The following is a 19222-nucleotide window of genomic DNA, read 5'->3' on the forward strand; positions in this document are numbered from 1 at the left end:
TCCTCCTCCTCTCCCTCCTGTTCTGCAGTAAAGGTAGAGAACTACAAATATTATTCTGCACCTTGTTTGTTTGACTTCATTTCTCTGTCAGATCCTCCACACTGGTGCATGTTCTTTTCTCCAGCTGCACAGTATTCCATTGTATGGATTTACCATCATTTATTTAGCCTATTTTCAGTTTGGGTTTTCCCCAATATTTTGATATTACAAACAATGCTACATACGTATGTATGTAATGTTTTATGTGTGTGTGTGTAGCATACATGTATATGTGTAGCTCTGTACATTTGAGAATATATCTGAATAAATACTGAAGTGGAATTGCTAGGTCAAAGGGTCCTAATTTGCCATCCACTGAGGCTATGCTATCTTACCTTCAGTTTAGCAATATGACCTGTCTGCTTCTCTGAGGAGTTATCCAATTTTTTTGATCTTTTCTAATCTGATGGACAAAAATGGCATTTTGTTGTAGCTCTAACTTGTTTCTCTTTTATTATGCACTTGGTGGAGCATCTCTTCAAAGAGATGTTTTTCTTTTTGTATGACCTGTTTGTCGCATCTTTTTACATTCTGTATTTAGGTTGGTCTCTCCCACTAATTTGTAGGAATTTGTTTATCTTAATTTGTGATTTGTGTTGTATGTATTTCACCATACTGAACAACAAACACGTCCAACTTCTTTTATGAGTGCTTTTCCCTATGCCGTTTGGTTATTTCCCATTTTCATTTCTCATTTTACATATTTGTGTCTCCTCCTCACCCTTGAATGATTGGATTAAATGGCTTATATGTTTTCTTTTATTTTCTTTTGACTGCACCTGCAGCATGTGGAAATTCCTGGGCCAGGGCTCAAACTCATGCCACAGCAGTGACCCAAGATGCTACAGTGGCAACACTGGATCCTTAACCTGCTGTGCTGCAGGAGAACTCCAATTTTATTCTTTAAAATTCAGTCATTGAAGTCATGCATTTAAAGTATATTTTGTACTATGTAAAAATGTTAATTTTTTAGTTTACAGTGAAATAAGCTCAATAAAGGTCCATGATGCCAATTTTTACAAGGAAAATTTTGAATATTTTGTAGAAAAAAAAGAATAACATGTAATACATCCAATTGTTAACCATGTTTACATCTGATTAATGAGATAGAAGATGATTTGGGGGTATTGTTACAGCTTCTAAAATTTGAAAATTGATATAATGTTTTTTAATTAATTGACTTTAATTTTGAAATTAGTTTTAGGTTTATAGAAAAACTAAGCATATAGTACAGAGAGTTCCCACATACTCACACCTAGTTTCTCCTATTATTAACATTTTATACTAGTATGGTACATTTATCATAACTTTTTTTTTTTGGTCTTTTCTGTCTTTTCTAGGGCTGCACCCTCAGCATATGGAGATTCCCAGGCTAGGGGTTGAATCAGAGCTGTAGCCGCCGGCCTACGCCAGAGCTACAGCAACACGGGATCCAAGCCACGTCTGCGACCTATACCACAGCTCACAGCATCTCTGGATCCTTAACCCACAGAGCGAGGCCAGGGATCAAACCCGCAACCTCATGGTTCCTAGTCGGATTTGTTAACCACTGAGCCATGATCTGAACTCCATTTATCATAACTTTTGAATCAATATTGATACACTGTTATTAACTAAAGCCCACACTTTCCTCAGATTTCCTTAATTTTCACCTAATGTCCTTTGTCTGATCCAGAATCCCATTCAGGACACCGCATTACATGTAGTTGTTAGATCTCCTTAGGCTCTTCTTGGTTGTGACGATCTCTCAGGTTTTCCTTGTTTTTAAGGCCTTAACACTTTTGAGGAATACCAATCAGGTATTTGGTTGGATGCTCCTCAGTTGGAATTTGTCCTGTGTCTTTCTCATGATTAGAATGGGGTTATGGGAGTTCCCATCGTGGCATAGCGGAAATGAGTCTGACTAGGATCCATGAAATTATAGGTTTTGAGAAGGAAGACCATAGAGGTAAAGTTTTATTTCATTATATCATATCAAGGATACATATTTTCAATATGATAGATTAATAGTCTAAATAATAAATTAATAATAGATAAATATATCCAATATACCACATCTTATGGCATCGTATATGGCATAATATGATAGATTAAATGGTTGAATTAAATTGTTTAATATGTTTTATTGCTTTTGTTTTGTTTTCATTGTTGATTTTTTTTCCCCTAAAGTGCCAGCTCTCAGAATTTTGGATTAGTTCTTTTATTTTTCTATTTTATTACGCTTAATTTGTATATTTTGGCTTTTTTATTTACTGATCTAAGCACACCAGCCATGATTACCTCTGAGCTCTACTTTAATGGGATCCCACAGGTACTAATATATGGAATGTTTTTTGTTTTTCTTCTTTTCTAGATATTCTACAATTTTTGTTTAGATCTCTTTTTTGATCTTTTGTTTAAAAGAGAGTTTAAAAAAACCTAAGTGATAGAATTTTGTGATCCATAATTTTGTGATTAATTTCTAGTTTTTCTTTTTTTTTTTTTTTATTATTTTCCCACTGTACAGCAAGGGGGTCAGGTCATCCTTAGATGTATACATTGCAGTTACAGTTTTTTCCCCCACCCTTTCTTCTGTTGCGACATGAATATCTAGACATAGTTCTCAATGCTATTCAGCAGGATCTCCTTATAAATCTATTCTAGGTTGTGTCTGATAAGCCCAAGCTCCCGATCCCTCCCACTCCCTCCCCCTCCCATCAGGCAACCACAAGTCCCTTCTCCAAGTCCATGATTTTCTTTTCTGAGGAGATGTTCATTTGTGCTGGATATTAGATTCCAGTTATAAGTGATATCATATGGTATTTGTCTTTGTCTTTCTGGCTCATTTCACTCAGTATGAGATTCTCTAGTTCCATCCATGTTGCTGCAAATGGCATTATGTCATCCTTTTTTATGGCTGAGTAGTATTCCATTGTGTATATATACCACATCTTCCGAATCCAATCATCTGTCGATGGACATTTGGATTGTTTCCATGTCCTGGCTATTGTGAATAGGGCTGCAATGAACATGCGGGTGCATGTGTCTCTTTTAAGTAGAGCTTTGTCCGGATAGATGCCCAAGAGTGGGATTGCAGGGTCATATGGAAGTTCTATGTATAGATTTCTAAGGTATCTCCAAACTGTTCTCCATAGTGGCTGTACCAGTTTACATTCCCACCAGCAGTGCAGGAGGGTTCCCTTTTCTCCACAGCCCCTCCAGCACTTGTTATTTGTGGATTTATTAATGATGGCCATTCTGACTGGTGTGAGGTGGTATCTCATGGTAGTTTTGATTTGCATTTCTCTTATAATCAGCGATGTTGAGCATTTTTTCATGTGTTTGTTGGCCATCTGTATATCTTCCTTGGAGAAATGTCTATTCAGGTCTTTTGCCCATTTTTCCATTGATTGATTGGCTTTTTTGCTGTTGAGTTGTATAAGTTGCTTGTATATTCTAGTTTTTCTTTTGTGTTGCCATATTCCGTATTTTTTCTACTTTTTTGGGTGAGGTTTTATTTGTGGCCTAAATACATAAGAAATTTTTAGAAATTCATATACATCAATTACATCCATCTTATTATTTATGCCATTTTGGTTTCTCTAAGTCTTTACTTCACTTTGTCCATTGATCTGTCATGAGCTAAAAGAGGTGAATTAAAATCATCTGCTTCTACTGTATCTGTCTGACCTTCCTTGTATTTCCTGTAGCTTTTGCTTTGAATTTTTGTGCTGTTATTTGATGTTTGATCTTCACTTGTGGATTATATTCTCTATTGTATAAAGTGTTCTTTGTCTCATTTTAAAATCATTTTCCCTGAATTCAACTTTACTGTAATAATATGGTTACAGTGTCTGCTTGGTTGGCATTAGTGCTTGCTCGGTATATATTTGCCTTTCCTATTTTTTCAACATTGTTGAGTTAGTTTTAGGGATGTCTCTTAAATGTGGCATAGAGTTGGGGGTTTTGTCTTGTTCCCCAGTCTGAGATTCTCTTCTTTTTAGCAGTTAACTGTGGCCATTCATTGACATAGCTAGTATTTTGGTCTTAGTTTTGCTATCATATTTTACATATTTGTATTTTTGTTTCTATTCTTTTTTTTTTTTTTTGTCTTTTTCTAGGGCCGCTCCTGTAGCTTATGGAGGTTCCCAGGCTAGGAGTCGAATAGTAGCTGTAGTTGCCAGCCTACACCACAGCCACAGCAACTCGGGATCCGAGCCGCGTCTGTGACCTACGCCACAGCTCACGGCAACACTAGATCCTTAACCCACTGAGGGAGGCCAGGGATCGAACCCGCAACCTCATGGTTCCTAGTCAGATTCGTTAACCACTGAGCCACAACAGGAACTCCCAGTTTCTATTGCTTCTTAAAGCAAAATTTTTCAGTGTATGGACTATTTAATTTTGTGTTCTTTCTGACAATTGGGAAGTTGGTCATTTTGTTTGTTTGTTTGCCTTTTTAAGGCCACACCCGTGGCACATGGAGGTTCCCAGGCTGGGGGTCTAATCAGAGCTGTAGCTGCTGGCCTATACCACAGCCACAGCAATGCCAGAGCCAAGCTGAGTCTGTGACCTACATTACAGCTCATGGCAATGCCAGATCCTTAAGCCACTGAGTGGGGCCAGGGATCAAACCTGCATCCTCATGGACGCTAGTCAGATTTGTTTCCACTGAGCCACTACGGGAACTCCGAGGAACTTTCATAGTTTATTTTGAACTCTTTTGGAGGTTGTCTTTGTAACTATGTAAAATGTATTTAATCCTTTTGGTTTTTTTAGGCTGTACTAGTTGTCTACCTTTTGAAATTAAGTGATCACAAAAATAGTTTACAAATTTGGTCACAATTTTTATTTGCTTTGTGACAGCCTTTTTGGGGGAATTTTCTTGGTTTGCCATATATTTTCCAGTTCTTTTCCTCCTTTATTTCTTTTCCAGCATCTTTGCCTATACCATGTCCTGGTTTCTCTTTGGAAGAGGCAAATCTTCCTGGATCAGTATTTTGCGGGGGATGAGGGTAGAGGAGGTGCCAGGAGATATTTAGGAGAGCAGGATTGCTTCCTGGTTCATGGTTACTTTGTTCACAGGACCATGGCAGTGACTTCTTTTAGCTTCTGCCCAGTCAGCAGGGATCTGCAGCCATGGGCTTCCCCCATTTCAGGCCCTTCTCCCACTCTGCCTCACCAGCACACTGCTTCCTGTGAAGATGGCAGGACTGTGGTTTTCTCTGTTAGCCCTGCCCTCCTCTTTCCCCACAGTGTCGGAGGCAGGTCCACTGCTAGACCACATACCCTGTTTCCACTGTTCCTGATTAGGAATCTTTTTTTTTTTTTTTTTTTCCCTCAGAGAGTGCCAGCTACTGGCTGGCTCTGCCATCTTCATCTGAGACGTGCAGCCACAGGTGTCTTCCGTAGGTGTTTTCTCACACCTCGTCTGATCTTCACTGCTTTTGGCAGCCCTTTACCTTTTTTTTTTTTTTTTTTTTTTTTTTTGGCAGCCTTTTCCTTATACATTGTGGTTTGGATTACAAATGTGTTCTAGTTTTGCTGAAGATAGAATTTGCATTCCTGTTTCTCTTTCTCTTTTATTTGGGGTGATTTTGGATATGAAAAGGAGTAACTCTACTCTGCTATCTTAGAACTGTCTAGTGTTGCAAATTTTTATGTATTCTGGTATTCCCTTAGATAAACATTAGCCAGAGCTCTCTGGATAGGGTCTACATGAGCTGAAGCTGGGGTCTGACAATTGAAAGGAAAAAAATGAGAGTTGAGACTAAAATCGGAGGGTTAAAAAAGCAATGCACAGCATTGCTGCCTGTACTGTATGGCACTTTGGCTGGGAGTATGCCACTGTTTGGGTGGGAGGTCATAGCCAGTTAGGTCTGGGCATGAAAGACGCCTGTATCCTGGTCTGTCTCAAGGGAAGTTGTTCTGAGCCCAGCAGGGAGGGGAGGGTACATGCCTTTGCTTTGGATGGGCTGCAGGGCTCAGTGCTCCATCTTTCCCCATACCAAACAGCCCAAGCACTCTGGGTTCTGACTGGTCTCTTAGTGATGGTGGCCAAGTCCTCCTCCCTGAAAACCAGGATTTGTCTCAGAGGAGATTGTTTAGGGTTAAAGCTGTTAATGGTGAGTATGTGCTCAGAGAAAGAGCTTGCCCATGCAAAGGGAAGGGGCACGTGCAGGATGCCCAGAAGATAGAGCCAGCAAGGAAAACATGCCTACAGCACCTCAGGCTTGGCCCTTGATATTGTCTCTCAGATTTCCACGTCACCCAGAGGGAGCATTTTCTCCCCATTTTACAGGTGAGGAAACTGGAGTCTTAGAGAGACTAAGAGAACTTCCTGTGGACACACAGCTCAGAGATGCAGAGAGGGATGTGGACATCTAGTCTCTGACGCTAAAGCCTGGACACTAACTCCCTTATCTCCTTGCCTCTGGCTCACCTTCCAAGGAGACCCCACTCCATCTTCAGATGGTTGCCTTATGTCCATGTTCACGGCCCTAGGTGACCTTGGTGGATCCTTGCTTTGTGCCTGGCTTCTCAAGCCTGGCTGTACTTTAGATGCTATGTGAGCTCCTCCGGGCAGCCAGGGATGGAAACCACTGGGCCACACCCTTCCATATCTTCACTTCATACCTTGGGTAATGTGTCCCCCCAGGCTTGGTACAGGGCTTGTTTCTTGGGACTAAATGCACCAGGATTCTCCAGGTTCTGTGATTTTGAGCAAATCGCACCTTCTCTGGGCTTGGTCCTTATTTCTAAAATAAAATTGCCCATGACTGCTCAAAGAGCAGAACAGGGGCTCACTGTGAATCTTGGATCAGCCCCTTACTAGCTGTGGGACTTTGGTTAAGTACTTATCTCCTCTCTGCTCTTTACTTTTCTCATCTATGAAATGGGAATAAATAATGAATACGTCTTACAGGGAAGTTTTAAGAATTAAATGAGCTAATAAATGTGAGTCATTTAGAAGAGTGCCTGGCATCTGGCAAGTACTAGAGAAGTGCAGATATCATTCTATTCATTAGTTATCATTATTAATGCATGTCAAGGGCCCAGTCAAGGCATGGGCATAAGTGGAGGTCGAAGCTGCTGTTATAACCAGGTCTTTTGCTTCCTTCCAGGAGCTTGGGCCCCTGCCCCAGCCCCGTAGAGGCTGTGGACGCATACGGTCCGGAAGCCTGGTTTCCAGCCCCGTGGCCCATCCCTGGCTGCGGGGCGTGGAAGCTCCCATAAGGTAGCGGTGGCCGGCAGCGGCCCCGTCCCAGCAGCAAGCCATGGGCCAGAAGCTCTCCGGGAGCCTCAAGTCGGTGGAGGTGCGAGAGCCGGCACTGCGGCCAGCCAAACGCGAGCTGCGGGGAGCGGAGCCGGGGCGGCCGGCGCGGCTAGACCAGCTACTGGACATGCCGGCAGCGGGGCTGGCGGTGCAGCTGCGGCACGCGTGGAACCCCGAGGACCGCTCGCTCAACGTCTTCGTCAAGGATGACGACCGACTCACCTTCCACCGGCACCCAGTAGCTCAGAGCACAGACGGCATACGCGGCAAGGTGGGCCATGCCCGCGGCCTGCACGCCTGGCAGATCCATTGGCCAGCGCGGCAGCGGGGCACGCACGCCGTGGTGGGCGTGGCCACGGCGCGCGCCCCGCTGCACTCGGTGGGCTACACGGCGCTGGTGGGCAGCGACGCCGAATCGTGGGGCTGGGACTTGGGCCGCAGCCGCCTCTACCACGACGGCAAAAACCGGCCCGGTGTGGCCTACCCCGCCTTCCTCGGGCCTGAGGAGGCCTTCGCGCTGCCCGACTCGCTGCTCGTGGTGCTGGACATGGACGAGGGCACGCTCAGCTTCGTCGTCGATGGCCAGTACCTGGGTGTGGCCTTCCGTGGCCTCAAGGGCAAGAAGCTGTATCCGGTGGTGAGTGCCGTGTGGGGCCACTGCGAAGTCACCATGCGCTATATCAACGGCCTTGACCGTAAGTGCAGCCTCCTGAGGGGGGCGGGAGTGGATAAGAGGTCCGGCGTGTTCAGAGGCTGCCTGCCTCTAGTGGAGTTTGGGAGGGAGGTAGCGGGGGGCGGCAGGTGTGTAAAACAGGTGAGGCCTCATCCTCTGTCAGCACTTGGGATTATCCTGTCGTGTGGAGTTGTGGTGAGGACGTGGACTCTGAGGCCAGGCTCCTGGGTTTGGGTCTTGACTCTTTTGCTCTCCTGGTGATCTTGGGCCATGCCTCAGTTTCCCTATCTGCACTAATGGCATAATGATAGTAATCTAGCTCAGGAATATTGTGAGAAATCAATAAGATAATAATATATCTGAAGTGCTTAGAATTGGCACCTAATGCATGATTTGAGTGTTGATACTAATTACAAACTTTTCAGTCTGTATAAGGGTTGTGCAAAATGACATCTCCTCTGTGCCTGGCTTCAAGTTCACAGTGGGAGGAGAATTCAGTAGTCCCTGCCTTTGAATTCCTGCACTTCAGTTACTAATATAACTCGAGTTATATCTGTACTTATAAATAATAAGTAATGATAATAATAACTAGTCACTTATTGAACACCTAATGTATGCAGAAGCTGAACACTCAGATCTAGGTCTTCCTGCTGAACTCTCTGTTAAAGGGGGCATCTAGCTGATTATTGCCTTGTGGGAGTGAGAGCCACAAGGTGTGGAATCTTCTGGGTTTTGTTCAAGAGGACCCAGAAATCTAGATTTTGTGCAATCTATTCCAACTTTTAAAGTTGGCAGCTACTAAAAACACCATGTAAGTAAACAAAACATCCTTGCAAGGTTGCAGATAAGCCCATAGGCTGCTGGGTTTGACTCCTGACAACTCTTAAGGCCTCTTCTCATTTTACATACACAATCAGCCTGTGAGGCAGCTTAAAAATCATAGTAACAAACATGGTTATTGGTTTTCAGAGGAAGTCACTCAGGGAGGCATGGTGGCCCCTGGACAGGGGTGCCTGTGGTTGTCTATCCCATGTTGAATCCCCTTCTCCAGGCAGAAGTGATGTTTTCTATCTTGGACAGCGTGTGGTTGCAGAAAAGGGGAGCTCGGCTTTTCTGGGCTTTAAAAGGCCCATGGTCAGTGAGACAAGCCCTGACTGCAGGGTGAGCCACCAAAGGACAGGCTGCAGGGGAGTCTGACAAGGGCTGGTTGGGAAGGGACTGTGGGATGCCTGTAGCCAGTGATCTGGGCTGAGGTCCAGTGAATCCTGGACATCAATCCTGGACATTACCTGCCCTAGGGAGTCCTTGGGCAGGTAAAATGACCCAAGATGGAGTTCTGTGCTTGAGGAGAATTCTGAGCTAACGTTGGTTGTGGACCTGAAGGCAGGTGCCCGGATTCAGATAAGGAGCTGCGATCAGAGACGGGCTCCAGAGCAGAAAAGCGGGGCTGCTCCCTGGGGTTGCTTCCTCACAAGATCATGGTGGGGAGAACAGATGGGGTTAGAGTCTGGCCTCAGCACTCACCAGGAGGCTGTGGACAATGATTGCCTCCTCTGTCTGGACCTCAGTGTTCTCCTTTGTAAAACAGGCATGATGAAGCTCGCCAGCACAGAGCAGGCCCACAGCAACTGGTGCTTACCGTTTTGATTAGGTGAACTGGGCCAGGTCCTGGGAATTAAAAAAAAAAAAAAAAAAAAGTGGCCTCAGTAGAGGCTTCTCCTCCAAGGTGAAGGAAGGAAGTTAACAGATGTCATTTTTTTCAGTTTTTGAATTTTTGTGACTATAAAAGCAAGACTTAGAACTAACTGCATTTAACTCTGAAGTACGTGTTTGTGGAGGACAGGAGCTTTTGGAAATGCATTTTCCTATTACAAACGTGTTCTTCACCTACATCATGGAGCAAAACAGCTCAGGGGCTTTATCATAAAAAGCTGCAGGTCTTTGCCGTCTCTGTGAGCTGGCAAGCATAGTACCAAGGCCGGACAAACAGGCAAACTGGCTCCAGATGACTGGGTCTAGGACCCAAATAATAACAGCAGTAATACCACCACTGCCAACTAACACTTCTCTGGTGCTTAGTCTGTGCTGGGCTCAATTCTAAGCCCTTTACAAATTTTAATTCATTTAGTGCTTGTAACAACTCTTTGAGCTAATAGCTGTATTATCATCTTCATTTTCTGATGAAGAAATGGAAGCCCAGAGAGCTTGAGTGAGCTGCTCAAGGCCACAGAGCTCATAACTGGAGGAATCAGGATTCACACTGAGGCAGACTGGGCCCCTTGTGGAGATGTTTACAGACAAGGCAGGCAGAGAAGGAACAGGAGAGGCTGCTCCACCAGGCTGGGTGGCCACTCAACAAAGGACGGACCCTTTCCTTCAATGGTGAGGTGGGGGGAGGCCCTGAGTTGCTGTCCCTCCCACCAGCTTCACCTCTGAGCCCTCAAAGCTCTTGGCTTAGTGCAGAACTCTGTGGGGTGTTCTGAAAAGCTTGCTGCATAAAGACAGCCCCAGCAGTGGCTGTGAATCAGACATGCTTTGGTTGCCAACAGGGGAATGTCACTGAAAATGTCCCAACTGCTGTGAGGGTCGCCCCTGGGGTGGGCCAGGCCTTTGGAATCAGCTCCAGGCTGGTTTCCAGAATTGCTTCCCCAGCCCCCCTGCTGCTCCTTCCACATGCCAGCGGCCAGGAGGGCTGACAGAACGGCTTTGTCTCCTGCCTTGGAGTTCTTGGGTGGTGAGTAGTATTCAAGTGACGCAGGAAGGGAAGAGGGGGCCCCAGATGGAGCCAAAATTATACATTTTGGGGGACACCACCCATACTCTATGCCCAGGCCAAGTGTTTTACCAGTTTTTTTTCAGTCCACACAGTAAACTTTGAGGTAATGCTATTGTTAGTGTCCCCATCTTATAGACAAGGACACTGAATCTTGGAGAGGTTTAGAGTGAGCCCAGGGCAACACTGCTAGCCACTGGCAGAGCTGTATTGAAACCCAGGTTGTGCCCATGCCTGTGCCCTGCCTCCTGCTGCCTGGGCCAGCCCTGCCACCACTCTGCCCACCAGTTACAAATTACAGGTGTGAGAGTCCAGGGCTGACCTTCTGGGTGGTGGAAGGTGGGAACTCTCGGATCTCAGCCCTGATTGGCAGGGAGGGCTTGTCCACCTGCTTGGAGCCAGGGAAACTGTCGTCCCAGACGTCGTTCCTAGATGGTTTAATTGATCTGCCAACAAGTATTTATTGGCGCAACAGCTCGGCAGAGGAGGCTGGCTGCCAGCCAAGGCTTCTGGTATTGATGAAGGCCAGCAAGAATTTTCTACCAGAATGACTGCAAGGACATTGTCCCCTTGCCAGAGCCGTCTGCACTGTACTCCCGACCTTCCTCTCCGGCTCCCGTGTGTCTCCTGGGTGGCACGATCCTCCAGCCTCCCTGACCTTTGGCCTTTGCTCCTCCTCCCTCCTGACCCTGGTCAAGGACTGCTCTCTGCTTTGCCGCCCATCATGTCTTTCTGCCCTGACTCCAGCTCACCCCAGCCCTTAGCCCAGGGCTCTGTCCCCTGCACCTGCAATTCAGCACTGAGCCCTCCCCCCATTTGCCCCATTCATTCACTTTTCCACTCATGTATGCCTCCTTTCCCCAGGTGGGTGTGGGACTGAGGGCTCAGATGGTCACCCAGGAAGCATGTGTAGGCAAGTGGGCAGACTAGGGACTTTAAAATATGGATGCGTTTACTTTTGAATGGTGAGCTGTGCATGTGGCAACACATTTAAATACCACAAAAGGAGTTCCCATCGTGGCGCAGTGGTTAACGAACCCGACTAGGAACCATGAGGTTGCGGGTTCGGTCCCTGCCCTTGCTCAGTGGGTTAAGGATCCGGTGTTGCCGTGAGCTGTGGTGTAGGTTGCAGATGCGGCTTGGATCCCGAGTTGCTGTGGCTCTGGCGTAGTCTTGGCGGCTACAGCTCCGATTGGACCCCTAGCCTGGGAACCTCCATATGCCGCAGGAGCGGCCCAAGAAATAGCAAAAAGACAAAAAAAAAAAAAAAAAAAAAAAGATAAATACCACAAAAGCGTGCCTGGTGAAATACCACCACTCTGTAGCTCCCTGGCTCCTCTTCCTGCTGGCATCCACGGTTAATACTCTCGCCTATGTCCTTCCAGAATTTTATGACAGAGGAGTTTCGCATAAATGTGATCATACTGTGAACACATCCCTGCATCTCGTTTTCCCCCTTAATAGATCTTGGTGATTGTTTAATATGATTAATGTAGAGCTTCCTCCATCCTTATTAACAGCTGCATGGGTTTCCATGGTATGGTGGTATCATTATTTGATTATTCAGGCCCTTACTTTTGGACATTTAGGCAGTTTCCCATCTTGAGAATAAATTCTTGATCCTGATTGGAATTTTATTTCTGTCCCCTCTGGCTAATAGACATCCTCAAGTGTAGTTTTCCCATCTGTGCAGTGGGAATTATGATATGTACCTTGCCGAAATGCAGTATTAGGACTGATGCAGAAACACAGCGTGGTCCAGCGTCTGGCCCACAATAGGTGCAAGGTGGAGGGGAGCTATCAATGTGACATGCTTATCCCACATTACTGACTGTGCTGTGCCCAGTACTGAGCTCATCTCAAGCACCTGATGAATGCTCATGAATGATTTGGTTTCTAATTTAATAAATAGCACAATCATATTACTTTGCTTTTGAGAAGTTTTCTCATTGGTGGACTACGATCATTTAAGTTGTACAATGCAGGCCATCCTTACTTGGGGTATGTGTCAGCACGGTGAGGCCCCCTGGCCCCTTTCTTGTACAAAACAGGTCCATAAGAAGTGTGTTTTGCTGTTTTGTTATTGCTGCTGCTGCTACTACTGCTAAAAGTGGCAGTTCTTTGAGGTGGGGACTGCATGATCACCTTCTCAGCCACCCCTATAGCAGAGTACATAGTAAGTGCTCAATAAGTGCATGTTAATGTGCTGAACTCCTACCACCTGCTTAGCTTTTGTTTTCTCCACCACAGTGGGATGGGAGTCAACAGTTGGCTGGAACGGAATGGGGCTGGTTCTGAGCTGCCGTCACCTTGAAGCCTGACCCCAGAGTGACCCATTTCCACCCCTCATTGTGTGCAGTGCACAGCACATCTGTCCCTGCACCCAGGCCAAGCAGAGGCTGCACAATGGCCTGGCAATTCCATTTAGGATCTCAACATCCAGAAACTGCCCACCCACCCTTTGTTTTTTACAAAAAGGAGATTATCAGCTGGAGCAAGTTTTCGTTCAGACACTGTGGCCCTGCTTTGAGGGTTGTTTTTGTTTTTGTTTTTCACATCTAACACTATCATGAGCAGGTCAGTCCAAAAAGTCCTGACTGCAGAAGGGAGCTTTGAAATGCAGGTCCATTTGGGACAAGTGTCACTAAGGGCCAACATGAAGCTGCTGTCTTTCTCAGAGGGCCACAGCCTGGAGTAGGGGGAATAAGTGTGGCTCAGGGTTCTTCCAGTCCTGACTTGGCTGCTATTTATCCATGGCCCTGAGTCACTTCATCCCTGAAGCTCAGTTTCCTCATCTATAATAGTAATAGAAAGGCATCAGGATTGTGGGTCATATATGAAGTGACTGGGCTAGTGCCTGGAATATTAGTAGGTATCTAAAAAGGTAGGTTTAAAAATTGCCGATTCTATTACAGCTCCCATAAGTTGGTAAAATTACTTTGTGTTATTAGATGTAGAAATAATTATTGTTATTAAATGTGTGTCCATATTTGTGAATGAGAGATTCCGCACAAGGGAGTACATTGATTTGGGGAGGGTTTTTTTTGTTTGTTTTTTTAGGGCCACACCTGCGGCATATGGAAGTTCCCAGGCTAGGGGTCCAATGGGAGCTACAGCTGCCAGTCTATGCCACAGCCATAGCAATGCAAGATCAGAGGCATGTCTGCGACCTACACCAGCAGCTCACAGCAACTCCAGATCCTTAACCCACTGAGCAAGGCCAGGAATCGAACCCATGTCCTCATGGATACTAGTTGGATTCATTACCTCTGAGCCATGATGGGAATTCCTGGTTTGAGGAGTTTTTTGACTCTTTTCTCTTTAAGATACATGATGGAGATGCCAGCTGAGGTTCAGAGGCCACCGTGGGTTGGTCACAAACAAGCTGAAATTGCTCAGCCTTCCCTATGAGCAGTTTTAAAGGTTTCCAGCTAAATGTCTGGTTCAGGCACTTTGTAGCTCCAGGTGGTGACTTGCCTGGTAGGCTTGTGTTCAGCAAGGACATCCAAACAGGTGGGGTCCTCACCAGCTGTGCCCACATGTGTATTCACCTGGGTGTGCTGTGAGGTGGTGGGCCTGAGGGGCAGCATCTGCCTCTGAACAGATGGTCCTAGGCCTGGCTGTGGGCTAGCTGCTACTGGACCTTGAAGGAAAGGGAAATGGGAAGAGGCAGCTAGTCTCTACCTTTTAGGGACTGGCCAGGGTGCAGGCAGGCCCCAGGCATTAGAGCTGGAACCTGCTGTGTGGCAGCCCATGCAAGATCCACATTTTTCATGTGGGAGCTGAATGGGCCAGAGAGCTGGAAGGACTTGCCCAAGGTCACCTACTCATAAGCAGCAGAATCAGAACTAAAACCTTGGCCTCCAATCCCCCTTGGCAGTGCACCTCACCAGAAACTAGCGAATGCAAATTCAGTGCAGTTTATGAGTCTGTATTAAAAAACCCAGTGTAGATGAAGGAGGACATGGGAGTTTAGGAGGAGAAGGATAGGTGGGGGGAAGGGCCTTTGGAGTTTGGATGGAGTTTAGAATAGGGGCTCCCCCACCTCCACATTCCACACATAGGAAGACCCTCCTTGGCTTCTCAGTGTCTCCCACATGTCAGAGACCTTACCCCACTCAGACCATAGCATGAGGGGGTCCAGCACAGTCAGGACTGGACATAACTAATCTATTTACTATGCGGATGACCTGGGCCTAGATTTCCTAACATCTCAGACCTGTAAATTTGGCATGATGCTAGGACTCCCCCAAAAAACTGCTTGTCAGCTATGCTTCTCAAATCATGTACACTCAGGTCAGCTGAGGATCTTGTTAAAAGCAGATTCTGACTTAGTAGATCTGGGTAGGGCCCCAAACCATACACTTCTGACAGGATCCTGGTGATGCTCTGATGTAGCCTGTTGAGGCATCAGGCAATCTGTTTAGCAGAAGGACTTCCTGAAGCTGGTGTCAGTAGCTCCCACTCCCGTAGTGCTTGGTCACCCTTAAATACGGCACAGCCAGCCCTTCCATTCTCACCGCTACAGATGGGCATAGGCGTGACCCGTGTGGGTGCTGCTGGGAAGGCAGTGACTTAGGACTGTAGGGCAAGGTTTCCACAGACACATCTTGGCCCCTTCTCCCCTCTGTCCCCCTGCCTAACTCCGCTCTGATCCTGCTTGTCCCTCTGTGCCTTGGTCTGTGCTGACCTCTTTGTTGGAAACGGCCTGCTTCCCTCACCCCAGTGAGGCCCAGGGTGGCCCAGCGGGTTCTGCCCACTACCCCTCCTGCCTGGCTGGTGCGAGGGTGTCCTGTGCCTCCCCCACACCCACAGTGCCTTCTGTAGCCCCTCCCTCTTCTATCCAGACCCGCTTCCCTCACGTTCTCATCTTCCCCAACCACAGGGGACTCAGTTCATGTGTCCTGGGACCCAAGTTCTCACTGTTGCCAGCGAGGTGTACCCAAGTGGATCCACACTGTTATCCATGAATTTCTCATGAGGGCGACTTTGTTTGGGAAGGGATTAGAAACAGCTCTGTGTTAAACAGTCGTCGAGTGAGCATTTACAAGAGACCAGATACTGCTCAGCGCTGTGCGTGCATCATTGATTTAAATCTCCACAGCCCCACACAGACACTAGTGAGCAGCCCATGCTTCTTCTTTCATTTGATCCGCACGGGTTAGAAGGCACTGCTGTCCCACTTTACATGTGAGGAGTTTGAGGCTGAGGGAGACGAAGAGCCTGCTCACTGCATGAGCGTGGAGGCAGCCGTCCAGCAAGCTTGAGGCCAGGCCTCTCACCTCCATGACGCAGGGGGTCATAGCGAGTCTTTCATGGCTCTGTGGGTGGTCCCAGGCCTTGGCTTCTTTGTGTTCAGCAGAAGGGTTTCCCAAAGCTGGACACAGCCTGCGAAGACCATTAAATACAGCACAGCCAAACCATCCATTCTCACCCTTTCCCGAGGGGGTGATGCTGCTGGGCAAGCAGTGGCTTGAGTGAGCAGTGAGAAGGGTGTTTAAAGGACTGGGAGAGCAGACATCCTGCTGGGCTGTGTCTGAGGCGGGGAGCTGGTTGCTTCTCCCCATCTCATCCCTTGGTTAAGGCAAGGGGGTGGTTAGCATGAGTTACGGCCTAGCCCAGACACTAATAAGGCTGCTTGTCTGAGGCCTTCCATAATTCAAGTTAAGGCTGTGCTGTTTAATGGCCCTTCTTCATCAGATCTTCCAGGACTCGGTGCCTCCTTAATGATTTATTTGCTTGGGATGAAATTAAGCCGAGACAGCGTGAGCTTGGAAAATACTGCCAAGCCGGTTCTCCCCAGTTCTTCATCCTCCACAGCAGCCGCTTTCTATAAATAGAACTGTGAGCCCCGCTTGGTGACCCGCCTCCTGGGAGCCCTGACGGGTACAGGCTGCCCCATCCTGGGCCCCTGGGACCACACTTGACCAGACACCTGAGGCCCCCATCTCTTACACCTCCCAGGTCCATGACCCCAGTGGAGCAGCGAGGGGCCAGAGCCGCCAGCAGAGACATCGTCTTTGTCCCTGCTTTGGAGTCATTTAAGTAGAAGTGTTTGAGTCGATCCATTTGGAGCCATAGCAGCATTCCAGATCTTGTCCTATTTGTTGATGTTTCTCCCTTAAAATTCATCTACGAGGGTGTCCCAGGGTAAGAGCAGTTTTGCCCTAGAGTTTAGCGAGGTAGACAGCAGCTTTCTGCCTTGCTGGGAGGGCCATGTGGGATCCAGTCTTCACCCTGATGGTGGCTGCCTCTAGGGTGCGTGGTCAGAGTCACAGCCCAGGGTCATTCACAAAGGACACCCTGGGGCCAGGCACTGATCAGAGGAGGGACATTTAGTTGGGGCTCCCTTGGAAGTCCAGACCCTGGGAGCCCCATGTTGCCTCAGGGAAGCAGGTAAGTGTAAGGTTTCAGGAGGCCTTGGTGGACTCAGGAACAGGATGCACTCAGCACCCCACTGCTGCCCCCTCTGCACATCTGTCCCAGGCCCCCTCCTGCCCGGCCTCTTCTGTGTCTTCTCTGATCCCTCATAATTCGAAAGTCCCTTGGGATTAGCTCACTGTGGCCCTGCCCCTGCCCCGCCCCTGGTCCCTGACTGCTTCCGCCTCACTGCTAGCTGGCATGTTATTTTCCCAGATCTTGGTTTAAAGTCCTGAGAGTCTCCAATGGTGCAGGGGTTCCCATGGGCCCTCTGACTGGTGCCTCTGGGTTGGTTCCTTCCTGCTGGTTCCCTTAGTTGTGGGGAGTCCTTGAGCTGGTCCCTTAGCACACCTGCCTGGACCTCAGGGAGAGTATGAGAAGCACAGATTGTAGCTGTCCCTCATCTGTTGAATCCGTGGGCCCTGGAAGGTGCATGTGTATGTGTTATAAGCTTCCCAGTTGCAGTTGATCATGCCATCAACTCAGCACTGGCTGGAAGGAGGCTTCGGGGGTGGGTGGGAGTGCAAGGTCTTGTAGGAGAGGGTGTGGGTGGGCAAACAGTGATGCCCCATGTTTACAGGTACTAGTTTTGGGGAAGTGCTTAGAAAAGAGTGAGGGGGATAGGTCCTGAAAAGAGCAATACTTTGGGAGCCAAGAAACCTGGCTCAGCCCCTCCAGCATGGAAACCAGCTGTGTGACCTTAGGCAAATCATCTCCCCTCTCTGTGCCTCTGCTTCTCCATCACAGGAAGGAAGGGATTGGTCAAGATGTCCCAGAAAGGTCTCCATTGTTCTGTGGTATCTAATATCTAGAGAGTGTCTGCACATCTGATTTTTTGGATGACAAACTTTACACAGCTGTGCTGTCCAGTACAGTAACCATTAGCATGTGTGGCTATGTACATTAAAGTTTAAATTAATTAAAATCAAATTAAAAGTCCAGGTTTTCAGTTGCACTAGCCACATTCAAGTACTCCATAGCCACCATGTAGCTGGCAGATACCATATTAGACAGTGCAGATATAGATTATTTCCATCCTTGCCCCAAACTATAGTAGACAGTGCTGCTTTAGAGCTACTGGGAGGACTGGAGAGCCTAATGGAGAGGACCTAGGCCACTGTTTCCATCATGGGGCTATTTCTGGGGCCAGTGTTAATGAGGAGGGTCAGCTCTGCCATGAGTTACTCCAGAACCCAGCTTGAGGATGGTGGGTCAGAAAGAAGATTCAGCACAGATGCCCATCCACAGGGAGTTGGGACCAGGAAACCTTAGAGAATGTTGCAGGTCCTGGGTGGGGAGAACTAGGAGAGGGGCCAAACAGGAGGTATGCCAGGAATGCAAGGAGGAGGGCCTGGGGAACAGCAGGGGTCAGGAGCCCTGTTGGGAGGAGGGGCAGCTGCACTGGAGAGGCAAGAGCCCAGGACACCTAGGTGCAGGTTTGGGGAGCAGCAGATCCCCTTGCTAGATCTGTGTCTTTGGGAACATCCTTGAACCTGCTGAGCCTCCACCTCTTTGAGGGTGAAAGGGGAGGGATGAGAAAGAGGGTTGTTATGGAGATAAAACCAGACTCTTGAGAGCCCTTCATAAATGGTAGGGGTGGCTTCACAAGGCACTGTTAACTTGTAATTGTAGCTGCCCTCAGTGATGATTTTCAGGTTCTGGGGTGCCCGTCCTGTCTCTCCACCTGGGCAGAGAAAGGTTAAGCCTGATCTTCCCATGTCTCCACAGCCCTGAGCATGCAGGTGGCTTCTGTCCACATTTTCACACCACCTTTGAACAGAACGGCACTGGTGGCCACCGTACAGGGGCCCCCGGCTTTCTCCTTCCTCCGGACCTAGTGGCCTTTCGCTAGCACATAGTTATGCTCTGCAAGTCTTCCAACTCTTTTCTTGTCCCTGACACACATGTGTGTCTTCCTGGGTCTGGTTGTCGTTTTCTGAACCCACAGCTCATCTCAGCTCTGACCCCGGCCCCACTGTGTGTAAACAAACCAAGGGCAGAGGTCAAAGGCTATAGAGGGTCTTTGCCGGCATCTCGCAAGGGGTGTGCTTGGCAGGAAGTC

The 19222-nt window shown here is 47.6% G+C and overlaps 1 protein-coding gene across 7 annotated transcripts in view; it reads left to right on the top strand.

Annotated features, from left to right (window-relative positions):
• Positions 1 to 19222, top strand: part of SPSB4 (splA/ryanodine receptor domain and SOCS box containing 4) — a 77574-nt gene that overhangs the window by 11522 nt on the left and 46830 nt on the right. For all 7 annotated transcript variants that reach the window (XR_014824038.1, XR_014824037.1, XR_014824036.1 and 4 more), the window contains one exon: positions 7143 to 7989. Coding sequence is in view for 3 of the 7 variants with exons in the window: in XM_084989875.1 (XP_084846001.1) it covers positions 7296 to 7989 (694 nt within the window). In the remaining 4 variants the exon portion in view is untranslated. The remainder of the gene's footprint in view (positions 1 to 7142; positions 7990 to 19222) is intronic.

Source organism: Sus scrofa, chromosome 13, assembly GCF_054392235.1.
Source record: "Sus scrofa isolate SSC_HxYL_T2T_F1_AM1 chromosome 13, Sscrofa_HxYL_maternal_Yorkshire_Landrace_v2.0, whole genome shotgun sequence".
NCBI lineage: Eukaryota > Metazoa > Chordata > Mammalia > Artiodactyla > Suidae > Sus > Sus scrofa.